The sequence below is a fragment of the Scomber japonicus genome, chromosome 11, assembly GCF_027409825.1.
Source record: "Scomber japonicus isolate fScoJap1 chromosome 11, fScoJap1.pri, whole genome shotgun sequence".
In the NCBI taxonomy this organism is placed as follows: Eukaryota; Metazoa; Chordata; class Actinopteri; order Scombriformes; family Scombridae; genus Scomber; species Scomber japonicus.
Genome location: NC_070588.1, coordinates 27,024,248 through 27,037,437, shown reverse-complemented (window position 1 = coordinate 27,037,437; position 13,190 = coordinate 27,024,248). Strand labels below are relative to the sequence as shown.

At 40.5% G+C, this 13,190-nt stretch overlaps 2 protein-coding genes across 2 annotated transcripts; both read right to left on the bottom strand.

Annotated features, from left to right (window-relative positions):
• Positions 1-77: 77 nt before the first annotated feature.
• hsd3b1 (hydroxy-delta-5-steroid dehydrogenase, 3 beta- and steroid delta-isomerase 1) lies at positions 78-2,209 on the bottom strand. Its single transcript, XM_053328296.1, has 3 exons — positions 2,059-2,209; positions 1,581-1,745; positions 78-880 (listed from the first exon to the last, which is right to left on the bottom strand). Exons 1-3 carry the CDS (start codon positions 2,207-2,209, stop codon positions 78-80), a joined length of 1,119 nt encoding a protein of 372 aa, XP_053184271.1.
• A 1,524-nt stretch (positions 2,210-3,733) lies between these two features.
• On the bottom strand, positions 3,734-13,064 carry si:rp71-68n21.9 (kelch-like protein 9). The gene is made up of 11 exons (XM_053328007.1): positions 12,481-13,064; positions 10,814-10,867; positions 10,033-10,172; positions 9,590-9,768; positions 8,996-9,128; positions 8,582-8,778; positions 8,256-8,331; positions 7,485-8,042; positions 6,904-7,083; positions 6,566-6,679; positions 3,734-5,052 (listed from the first exon to the last, which is right to left on the bottom strand). The coding sequence occupies exons 2-11, from the start codon at positions 10,816-10,818 to the stop codon at positions 4,556-4,558; spliced, it is 2,079 nt and encodes a 692-aa protein (XP_053183982.1). The 5' UTR covers positions 10,819-10,867; positions 12,481-13,064; the 3' UTR covers positions 3,734-4,555.
• Between the last annotated feature and the right edge of the window lie 126 nt (positions 13,065-13,190).

The following is a 13,190-nucleotide window of genomic DNA, read 5'->3' as shown; positions in this document are numbered from 1 at the left end:
TTTTTCAGGAAAAAAATACATTGCGGTTTTAGTATAATGATAATCAACAGCAGTTATTTACCCCTCATTTTTTAATATTATTTTTTTCTTTCCCTCTCCTGTGGCAACTGGGAGGCAAGCCATTCCATGGTGCTTTTGCGTGCTTCCTCCCAGGTGTATCTGGGGATGTATCCCAGGTCCCTCTTAGCTTTTTGATAGGAGAAGGTGAACGGTGTGTTCAACATGGTGAGGAGCTGCCGGTTCAGAGGTGGAGCGATGTGTATAAAAGGGCGGAGAATCGCACACATGATCTCCAAAAAGAAGCAGAACATGTAGAACAGGCCGAGCGGCATCGGGAGTTTCTCTTGAATGCGGAAGCCCAGAGGTGACATCACGACGTGGTTGAAGTCCGAATAACTCACGGGTGGTGTATCATCTGAAATGAAGTAAAACTTTCCTCCGATTGCATTTCTTTTTGGTGGATCTTTGAGGCTGCGGGCTGCCTGGATGTGAGCCACAGCCACGTTACCCACATAGACAGGATTCACACGGGCTTCTGGTAAAGACATTCGGAACAGCTTATCCTTGTTTCGTATCCCATCACCCATGTGGCCCAGGAGGAAGCGACAACCCTCTCCAAAGATGTACATGGGTCTGAGGGCACAGGTGGCCAGTCGGCCTCCGTTTTTGAGCATCTCGCCGTGGGCCCGGAGGGTTCTCTGCTCAGCCTCCTTTTTGGTTTTGCTGTAGGCAAACTTCAGGGAGGAGTTGTAAAATGTGTCCTCATTGCCGTTGATTATAGGTTCACCTTTGGCATTTGGGCCCATTACCTCAATGGTGCTGGTGTAGATGAAGGACACCACGTTCTCTTGAATACACGCTTCTAGGAGCAGCTGTGTTCCTAGAAAGGAAAGATGGTTTTGATTTCATACACAATGAAGGACTCAAAATGTGTCAGGAAGAGTATAAACCTTTCTTATGTTGTCAAATCAAGATGAAAATACACATTCTAGGTTAGGTTATTTTAATATTAGAGCCAAGGACTGTATTAGAAAACTAGAAAAAGCTGTGTAGTAGGAATAGTTGGAGTTTAACACTAAAAGTAGTTGAAGTAGCAGTTTAAATGGAAGCACTGGTAGGTGTTTAAGGAAAAGTGCAAAAACTCAAAAGTCTGTTAAAGCCAAAGTACTAAAAGAATTTCGAATCTAAGATGAAGTGAGAGTGAGAGTGTTAAAGGGAACTGTGTAAATAGTGTGTAAATGTCAGCATGAAGTGTAACTACTGAAAAACAAGTTGATATGTCAGCTGATGTGTAAGTGGAGAAAGATTTGACTGTCTTTAAGTACATAACGCTGATCAACTGGAGGCAGTGGAAGAACTTAATGTCAATTGATGTGTTATTTAAAGCAGCTGAAGCATAGAAGTTATGAAAGCAGTTTTAATTGGTAATTGATGCAGAAACACTATGAGCCAATTGACGTGTAAACTCTGTGTGAAGTTGAAGTGTCAGTTAGAGTTCTGAGTTCATTTTGAAAATTCAAGCCTGGAAATGAAAACAGTTTGAGGTTTCCCAGTAGAATGTGTTAAAGAGACTGTCTTACCTTTGACATTGACCCCATACATCTCGCTGTCCTCCACTGATCCAGTCAGGTCAATGATGGATGCGATGTGGAAGACGATCGATGCGCCTCGGCAGGCTTTTTGTAGGAAATCTCCATCCCTGATGTCCCCCTCAAAAACACTCACCTTTGTGTCACCTCTACAGTCTGACACAGCAAATCAATAATTAACACAATGTAAAGCATAGTTATTTGATTTATTAAATGGCAATTTATGGTATTCTTTTATGTATTCTATCCTTAAATAAATGTAGGCTACTACTGATATTACATGAAAAGCTTTAAAGTAGACAGCAGTAATATAAAACAACCTTAGAATGGACTTTTCCATGCTTTAAGTTTATCAATAAATTCATAAACTCATTAGTTGCAGAATTTATCTCATCCCAAGCTGGGAAAATCAATAATGAATCATTTTGTAGTGCTAAACAGTGAGGAACAGTGATGAATCAATTTTTACCCTCCAGAATCTGTACAAGTTGGGGGGGTACACGTTTGTCCAGCAGTCGAACCTCAGCAATTTTCTCTTCCTCCAGCAGCAGCCGGACCAGTCTTTTCCCCAGGAATCCAGAAGCTCCAGTCACCACACACACATCCCCTCTCAGAGACATTGCAGGTTTATTCTCTCAAAAACAAAATCCTGCAAACTTCACTTCTAAAGCTGCTCTCTTTAGTGACCTCTCGGCAAGCCTGCGGGTCTTAAAAGAAGTGGCTCAAAGAAGAAGAATGCAACTTTTGTGTTCTTGGATGTTTCGGATTCTGTCTCTAGGAGAGTGAAGGCACCTTCTGCACACTCAGCCTCAGCCCATCCACTTTTTGTAAGCCCAGAAAATGTTCAAGAGAAAACTAATTATTTGCACCAAGGCAGTGTGAAAAAAGGGGATGGGCCCTGCCACTTCAGGGTGGGATGCTTTTTGGAGCTAGACAAAATAAAGACTGGAATGTTTTATATGCCAAGGATAGCTGCTTATTTGATGGGGAACAGCACTCCTCTTTTAAGGGGGTGGGCTGACTCAGCGTGCTTTTTTTAAATTTTTTTACAAAGCCTTTACAAGCCTTTCAAAGCATACTTTCACAAAATGATCTCCCAATAAAAAGTGACTGATTTGGACTGTTTTTTGATCATATAAATCATTTGCTATCATATAAATGACAGCAATGGTAGTGTTTTTTTTGTGTGTCATGCCAAGCTCATTTTAAACACTTGCAGAATAAAAGTGCTAACAGAAAACATTTTTTAACCATTTAGTTCCTTCTGCAGCAGTTAGTCTCTAATTGTTTTAAGTATGCAAAACTTTATGCAAGACTTCTGATTCCTTTTTATGAACATCCTGTATCGTTTAAATCTTTGTCTTCAAGTCTAGTGATGTTGCTCTACAATGTCCCCTATGAATGCTTTGTTTAGAAAATCAGAGGAACATTTTTACGAGGCTCCTTTAAAAGGAAAGACGAGTAGATCAGATCTGTACTCAAGTACATTAATTAAAACCCTAAATGCTTTCCACTCCAAGGTACAAGGCCAGATCAGCCAAATAAATCAAGATGGGATGTTTCAAGGTTACACGTTCTGCCAGATGGTCAAATATGTTTTCCCTTACTCAGTGATGAATTGAAGTTGGCCATGGTTTGCTCAGTAAATGGTACAATGGGTCATATGTTGGTGATGGAAAGTGTGAGTGTTGCAGGGTTTTTACGTATTGGCCATGAGCTTTGTTTATCATACTCTTCAGTTTTTAAGCAGCAGCATTGTTGTCTTGGTGTTGCGTGATTTGCTTTATCTGAATTATGCAATGGAGAAAAATTTAATTAGGATGTGTCTAAAATATTGTTGTATAGTAAAAAGTGCTGCAAGCTTTGGGCATCTTCTTTTCAGACACAGGTTGTGTAACTTCAATAATATTTGATTCTGCTGAATCTGCTTTTCTGTATTTGTTGTCCTTGGCAGTGCAGTCATTGATAACACAGCTGTCTGCCGTCTTATCTGGAGGTGAAGGATGAAGTCCCAAGGGTAGTTTCATCGTCACTCATGCACAGAGGCGTGCATGGTCGGTCATATGTGTGTAAATATGCTTCTAGACATGTAGCTGTTGATATTTATTTCAAGACACTTAAGATAAAGATCACACATATTTTATTTGTACCTTAAAATACAGCATAGTGATATAAATATACAAAACTTAACAAATCCAACATTAATCCATCAATTTTGCTGCTATGGAAGTAGCTGAATAGCTGCATTCTGGAAATATGGTACATCTATTAAAGTCTTCTCATTGGACAGTGTATGTCTCCTTTTACTTACAGATAAGATGGTATGAATGAAACAGTAACAGCTCAACATTTTCTTCGTTTACACATTATTACTGAACATGGAAGCAAGGCACTGCAGTCCAAAAAACAGGTCACTGCTATCTTAATGCACCTGTAAGGGATACAGTTGGCGTTATTGTTTCTTTTGATTTCTGTTAAACAAAATCTAAGACAAACAAAAGCCACAACCTAATACATGGCTTTCTTATATGTTTTAATAGTTTAATACTGAAAAACATCATACAGGCCTTCAGTCAGTTAAAACTCCCCAGAGACACGAGACACACATGATGGAAACTTGTTGTGTGAGCTAACCATGATAAAGGTCACTTAGAACAGTCTTGCACACTGTCTGTGCACCTGTACCTACTAAGCAGAGCAGAATGGATGCTGCATGGCAGATAGTAAATGCGAGGACAGGAAATTACACTAAAGAAGTAGGATTTGACAGAAAGGTGTTTTTTTTGTTTTTTTTACTGTAGAACACTAATGAGAGCTAGCTAGCCATACTTACACCTGCCGCTTATGCTTGAAACCCACACTATTTCCTGTTTTGCCTTCTTCTTGACAGAGCATGCAGTTTACTTTCGTTTCGACAATTCTGGTCAGACTGTGGTGGAAGTCGGAAACCCCTGCTTACTGTCAGATCAGCTCTTAGCCGTAGGCAGCGGACACTCCTGTAACTGAGCCTCATCCACTGACCCCTCTGGCAGATGAACTGTCATTGTACAGGCACGTATCCCTCCCAAAGGCTCTAAGACATTGAAGACCCTGTCCCACACATCCTGCTCTGGATCATAGCGTTGCACAACATCTACCATGCACCTGCTGTTCCAGGAATAACCCCCCACCACATAGATCTGCCCGTTAAACACCGTCACGCCAACGTCACTCTGGCCTCGTGGCATGGGTGCCACCACAGTCCACTGGTCCGTCTCGGGGCTGTAGTATTCACAGCCCAGGACGTCGTCATAGTCGCTGCTGCCTCTGAAGTGATTACCGCCCATGACGAAGAGTTTGTCTCCTACAGTGCACATGCAGTGCAGACCGCGGAGCTCCGTCATGTCAGCCCGCCGACTCCATGCGTCAGTGTCAGGATTGTAACACCAAAGCTCTTTCTGGAATGTGTCACGGGTAATACCGCCTGTGCAACACAAGACAATGCAACAGTTATGACATGAAACATCTGGCCATATCAAATTTAAAGCTACTAAATTGTGTGTATGGAAAGGCTGCCTTAGTACCCCCACGGGCCCCTGGGCACTGTAGCTCATGTCCCCCAAACAACTTTTATTTTATTCTGATTGCATAATACTGATGTTGGCTGGAAACTCATACTCACATTTAACTCACATGTTGTGTGAGTTAAATGTGTTGTATTTCTGTAGAGCCTGACAAAAAAACTAAATATGGGCCTTTTTATCTCTCCCATCATTGAGGGCCTCTTTTTGCTCAAGGGCCCCTGGGCAGATTGTCCATATGGTAGATATGGCCATGGTGTATATAACAGGCAGGTATAGGAAAATGGGAAAAATATACACTTATGAACATTTGGTAAATGTAAAAACATTACTACTGTTTATTCCAAAGATGTTTTGGATTAATAAATCAAATGTATCTTCCATAAAATATCAAAATTAACAAGATATCAGACTCCAAAGTAATATCATCAAGCTAACTTAATATCTGAAAGTCAAGAAAAAAAAGATGCACAATACATCACTTCTATTCATATAGATATGCAAAAGATGCTTTTCTAAATAAACTTTCCTGTGCTATTAAACATTTTTATTATTCTGAACTTTGGATGTTTGATTTAGTCTATACTGTGCCTGAGTTGCAACTCAAAAAGTGGTATTTAAACAAAATGAACCAAGGGTTTTAATCTTGTTGAAACATTGTGACCCACTAAAACCACAAGTCCCTTGTTCACAGTCCTTCGTGTGAAACTTCTGTTTCGGCTTTCATAACAAGAAACCATTTTCCTGTCCAAGGTTGCTTAGAAACTACCTGAGTTTAGACAGAGCAGCTCAGATGTGTGTCTGCTACTCAACAGGATGTGGTTTCATATAGGTCAGCCAAGCAAACCTTGCAAAGTATAACTCATCTTGTCAAAACGGAACCTTTTGTTATCTGCAGTCCACATACACCTGCCAATGGTGCTGCTTTACCTCTTACATATGCATGAACTTGGATGATCTGATTGCATAATTATAACACGGTCAGTGATAAGTTGTGATGGTGTGAATGATAACTGCCTTTTCTCACCAGCAAAGGGAGAGGTTGTTTGGCATTGATACAGCTGCACAAAGCCTTAGGGAGGAAGAAAGGCTGTACAAAGCATGTGACATCAGCCTGTGAACTGTCAGTGTTACCACAAAGGCAAACTTCCCCTAACTTCAACCATGACCATTATCTTGAACTATTTGTTGAACCTTATCAGGCCTTACAGGAGTCTCCCATCACAAAATGGTTGATGAGTCATTTTTGGTCACCATACAGTTCTTCACCTGCCCCTTTCACAAAACGGTGAACTTTCCAGTCACCCTTGCTTCCAAAAAGCAGCATATTAAGTTTACTTGTCACTGCTTTATCACTGTGTCACAAAAACTAGAACGCTAAACAAAACACTGACGGCGTGAACAGCGTTGTCTTACCTGAAACATACATGAGGTCACCATGAACTGTTCCAGCATGTCCATAGTGAGGTTCCACCATGTTGGCTGCAAATGTCCACTCATTTTTTTTCAGGTTGTAGCACTCCACCGTATCTGAGGAAATGTTTGGGGTTAAATTTTACTGAAGCTTTGACTTGACTAACTTTGAAAGAGGAACAGAATAATGCTGATTGATTTATGTATTTGTGTCCTTGTAGCTTTAGTCGTAATAACATATTAAGCAATAGTATTAGAATCAGTCAGAATGGCACCAGAAGGAGAAGTACTATAAAAAACTTGAACAAACAGCAGAAATAGAACAAGTGGTAGCAGCTTACCAATCTCCCCTGAGGCATTCCTTCCACCGACTGCAAACAGCTTCCCCCTCAGAGCACTGAGGTGGAAGAAGGTCCTCTTCTCGTTGAGTGAAGCAATTTGAAGCCACTTGTCGAAGCGCGGGTCGTAACGGTAGGCGCTGTCTATGGCCGTCTTACCCTTGGTGTCATAAGTGCTCTGGCCTGAGAAGCCAAAAGAATCAGTGTTGGAGTAGTAAATAACATAAATAATGAATTACAAGTCCTTTCAGTCTCTTCTATAGTGTTATTTTATGCTTCTTGAAAACAACATGTAACCTCATATCATTTAGTTACACCTTGTTTACGGACTTGATTGTTGTGTTTCATTTGTATCTGTTCACAGAGATTATTTATCTACATGCAGAAAAGAGCTTGTGGTGGGTTATGTTATGCGGATGTACAGTACATGTGATGTAATGCCCCTTTTAAGTTTCATTTTCCGGTGTCACTATGCAATCTGTCTCTGTTATTGTGTTTGTCTACAAATACCTAAAGTACACTAACTGAACTGCTTGTCAGAGTGAATAATGCAATGAGAATGTGTGAATTGTTGGTGCTCTGACCTCCAACAATGAAGAGGAAGCCACCCTGTAGAGCCACACCATGCTGGTAGCGTGGCGCCTCCATGGGCTTCAGGGCTCTCCAATAGCCGGTCTTTTCATCGTACAACCTCAACTCCCGGCTCACCACCAGCTGCTGTCGCATCACCCCGCCCAATGCCAGAATGTGTGTGGAATCTGAGCGAATCTGTGTCCGCTCAGTCTGTAGGGCGGGCTGCATGAAAGGCATCATCTGGTAGTTGCTGGCCTCCAGCAGGAGACTCACACAGGCTGTCTCAGAGCGCATCAGAGAGTCGGCTCCCTCTTCGTTATCCTGGGAGATCTGAATCAGCTCACTGGGGGTCATCAGTGGGAAACGAATTTTACGCATCAAGGCATAAACAGAGGAACGACGGTTGGGAGGGTCGTGGTTCAACCATCCTCTGGCGATGTTATAAAGCTCCAGTTCAGTGATATTGTTCAGGGAGTTGCTGCCTAGAGCGCTGGCGATGCTGGTCTCAGAGAGCTGAAGGTAGCGACCAGACTGCACCAACTCTGAGAGGTTCTGGCTCACAAACTGAGCTAGGTTTGATACAATAAAGAGAATAAACAGTGTTAAAAAGCAGTATTAATTTCCCCCCAAGTTCCTTAACGTATACTTTTGGAACTAAACGGCTACCTGGGGCATTCATTTTTGTTGTTGCTATGTTTTAATAATGATTTGTTACATCCACTTCATCTGTACAGATGTAAACAAGTTTGTGCCTCTGTTTCTGTGCACTTCACATCACTTACCTATATTTAGCTGAACGTCCTCCAGAAGCAAGTCTATGGCAATACGCTCCACCTCCACACAGTTATCAATAGTGATCTGCATCAGAAAGGAGATCAATTAAATTAGCATGATTTCAGTAGTAAGAAAGTCAGTAGGTTTATTTATATATCACATTTCGTACACAGACAATTCAGATTTGCATTACTTTAATTATTCTGCTATCTCTAAGAACATCACATGCAAGGTTCTCTCAAAACATTATGTATTCTGTATTGTGTAATAAACTAGGCCTCCTATGCTGCTGAATATAATGACCTGCCATTATACTGAAACAAACCCCTCTCACCTCACTGCTCAGAAGCTGATTGCAGAAGCTCAGAACAGGCATGACCTGTAAGAAATTTGCAGCCTCTAGTGTGTCCTGGAGATTACCCATGTCAAGGTTGACTTTGGATGTGTAGATGAAGTCTATGATGTTCTTTAAACCTGATTTAGTGACTCCATGCAGCTTGATCTCTCTCATCTCCTGCTCCCTCATGCCTCCTGATCAATGGAGAACAAGTACAAAAAGACAAAGAGACAAAGGCAAGGTGAATAAATGGTTTTGCATGGTTTAAGGAGATTAGTCATAGTAAAGAGTGTTGTTGCTCCGTGACGTTGTATTGCACTGTTGTGCATTAATCAATTTCTGTATTTCATTTTGTCTTGAACTCAAAAGCCCATTTTTCTTGTCTTGTCGGCCTTTAATTGAATGACTCACCTGTGAACATTGCCTTGAAGTAGTCGCTGGATGAAGCCATGATGACTCTGTGAACTGGGAAAGTTTCTTTACTGTCTCCAGGAACCAAGACGACATCACAGAGAACGTCACTAGCCCGAAAAGCATCAAAGCCCTTTGGTGGGGGAGGGGGGGAGAGGGGTGAAACAACAATACGTGGCGTGAATATTTTGGCTTAATGGATTTTAACATCAATAAATCACTTTCATAATCATTTTGAGACATGGCTGAGGGGAATGGTGGCTTCCAGTAGATTCTTCTTTTCTGACTCTTTATTGTGGTTTTTGTGGGTGAAATGCCATATGCACAGGGGAACTCTTCTCTTCCTATGAAAGTGCTGAGGGCAAAACTGTTGAAAATTATTCAGCTGAGCATAAGAAAAAATGTTTTAAATGAAGAAAATAACCTCTAGTTGATGACAAGAAGTTACATGTTGTACAATGGTTTTAAGGGTCCTTAAGTTAATTGTGGTACCAAAGTTAATTTAAAAAAGATGAAATGAAAAAAAACTACATTTAGTAGTACTCCACCACCACCATAAATATAACCCTGAGTCAATCAGTCACAAACATATACCTGCAACACAGCTGCTCCGTGTTCAGTGCTGCTGAACGCCCTGGACAGTGGCCGAGGAGGAAGTTTGGGTTTTGTGGCTTTGTCGGGGCGTTTAGGTGGTGTTTCCATCCGTGGGGGGAGAGGAGCTGGTGCTGGTGCTGGTGCTTGAACAGGAGGTGGAGCAAGAGCTGGTGGAGCATCTACCATACCCAAACGAAGAAGATATATTAAAAGACAAGGACAGTCATTATACTGTTATGTAATTCTTATGCAACGATCACTTTGCTATTCAGCTTTTTTTTCAACTCATTCATTGTGATTGTTCAATTTTTGTTTACATGGAACACTTTAGACACACATATCAACCATTTTTGAATTCCTTCTCTCTAGAATGACATTGTATCAGACAGTATGAACAGTTACAGTAAGAATTAAAGGTACAGAGAGGCAGGGAGCACACACACCTTGTTGCACAGGCCTGTCAGGTGGTGCAGGAGGTATGTCTGGCTGAGCTGGGGGTCTCTGTTCCCTGGACTGATGCCGACTGCCCAGGCGAGACAATCGGCGACTCAGCCTCCCCGGCCCACTGTCATCCCCATTTCCCCTGTAGAGAAGGTGACACAGCATTTAATAGGAGCAGGTTGAGTTTCACTGCATCATTTATCATCAATAGAAAACTCGAGAATCTGGACCCAAACTCCATCCTTGGCTCAAACCTTGAGTTTAATCATATCTAACCTTAAACATTTGATTAATTGAGTTTATTGCATGGAACAAACCCAGCCCCCCTCAACGTTGCTCATCTATTCCCTTATCTCTTCTCTATCTTGTATACCATGGCCTGAAAAAGAGGAACCAGTTAATTATTTTAACGACTTCTGTTTAAATAAGATTGCTGGCCAGCATCTGTGATCCAAATGTGAACAAATGTTGAAAAGTGCACATTGTGTGTTTAAGGTTCTTTGTTGCATTAAATGTAAATCAAACTTGTAGGGAGGCAAAAATGCAGAATGGTGCAAAACAATGTTAGACAGTAGCTCAGAAATGCAGAAATCAAGCAGCTTTATCTGTTACAATCTTGTTTTGATTCTTCCGACAATTGCTAACCTCAAGACTTATCTCTACTAAGAATTCACCCTTAACTTATTTATATCAGAGTATACAAGCATGTTGAAATAATAATTACTTTGCAACATCAAAAAGGAAGGTGCTCAAATATAAGAAGAAAAGCCAAAAAAACCTTACCCCATTTCATTGGCCTCTTGGGGTCGGGGACTGTTGTTACGCTGGTGAGGTTTCCTAAGTGGAGACAAAAGAAACGTTTTTATGTGAAGAAATATATTTTCTTTGCAATACTGGATTGTTTGGCACAATAAAGTGTGTTCTTTTGACCCCAGTGCAAGAAATGCACAGGAAATGTTTTCCAACCAACGTCTGATCACAATCGACTTTAGCTTTTGTGCATTTTTCACAAATTACTCAGAAATGTGTCATATAAATCCTCTATATGACACTCAACCTGTGTTTTTGTTATCTTTTTCATGTCAAACTTTGATAAATTCGGTATGCTTGATGTGGAAGACAATGCATTCCTCATTTCAGAGCTATTCAAATAACCTCCTACTAAAACTGACACCAAAAAAAGCTCTGATAATACATATGTTGAGTTTAGTGGACACTGACAAAACGTTGAGGTTTGCAAGTTGACATTTGCAGTCAACAGTGAGCGTTCATCACCCACATCCTCTACACCGCAGTCTAAAACTGGTCCTGTCAGCGTATCAGTGAATACAATCAACCAGGTCAGGGACTCTGTGGTTGTTGGATTTTTTTTTTAGTGTTTTATAGTGTGAGAACTATCAGCTCACTCAAAACTTAGTAGCACTTGTAGAAATATAAGTCAAAGTCAGGGTAGAATTGACTCTCATTCTCTCCATATATGTTCAATACTTATATGGGGGAACAAAAATGTGTTCCTTCAGTGCTACTGTGTACACAATAGGAATAAATCTCCATCAAATAGATGGCATCATTACCAATGATGACTTCTTTATACTGCATGCATAAACCACATGGTTTCCAGCATGTCAAGTCATATTTATCCAGTTTCATTATTACTTGCTCATTTTACTTTTACTTCTGTATAGTTGTTCATGACCAATATCCTGTTGTAATCGTTAGTTTATTGCTATTAAAAAAGCACCTGTTTCTGATGACAGTCTGACAGTTTTAAACATCAGATCATTTAGAGACTGAGTGTGAGAGCACAGAGAGTGCTAGAGTCTTTTGCCATAAAATGGTGGCGCTTACTTGCTGTCTCCCACAAATGAATGCATGGCTAAATGTTTTAATGATTATACATACGTTCACAATAACAATCTACTGATGTTTTATTGCTTTTAACTGAACTTTGACATCTGTCATTTTCACTTCCTACTACAGCGAATCAACGACTTTTATCGAACATTATATAAAGTCTTTTATCTTGACATCATGTTATACCAAAAAGTAGAGTCCAAATCATTAGGTGACTTATTAGTATTTAAAAAGGGTAAAGTTTGCCAGTAATACTGCATTAAGAAAGTGTAGGCCACCAATCTTCAGTTCACCTTAATTTACCTCTTGCATAAAACAACCTGACAGCTAGTAACCACAAACTCGAGCTCTTTCTCAACTGGCAAGTGCAATAATGAAGACATGCAGTACCTTAGTGTCACAAGTAGTTACAAAAAAACAGCTGAAATGAGTGAAGTGATATGCAGAAAGTCTAAATTTACCTTCCTGTACAGCTGGAAGAGAACTGATATGAAAATGCACAGATGAAATTGTGGCACTGGTGTCATGTGCTGTGCCTGCAGGTGCCTGATACGGAGCCACATCTAAAGACATGAACTAAAAAGGAACACCCTTACCTGGAAGAAATCCTCCTCAGCAGACCGGACCCCAGGCCTCTATCCAGCCTGATCCTGTAATCAACCAGAACCCTGAGAGGAACAAGGAGCAGAAAATGTCTGCTGCACAGCACCCAGCTGGTTTGAGAGAGGTTAGAACATTTGAGAAAGCATCACCGTTCTGTGCCTTAACCAAGACCTCAGTCACTTCCTGTGCTACTTCTCTTTCTCAGTGTGTGTGCCTTTCCGCATCTTGGCGCTCACTAGTGTGTCACATATGTGATGCTGTTGGTGGTATAAGCAGGTTTCACAAATGTTTTTAAGGGTACTGAATTAAGTATGGTTTGCCTATGAAAGACAAGCAAGGAATCTATTGTGTGAAATTGTTTATTATTCATTCTTACATCTTTATGCTTTTTTCATGTCTTTTGCCAGATGAAAGCTGAATACATGTAACATGTTTGACTAAATCCCATGCAGAGACAATAAGCAAAATGATCTTTTATAGTTCTCTCTTTTCTTGATGCTGTTGGGTTGTTGTAGTTTTTTTACCTTGTTCATTGAGATAATCACTATTGATTATGTTTGAATGGATTCTCTTAGATATTGAAACAGCTGTATTTTCACATTTTAAAAAAAAAGTGGTGTGGTACCTTCACTCTCAGGCTATTGATAAATACTGTACCTGTGTTAAGACTGAATGTTACTGCCTGCTTATAATAGATCCAAAA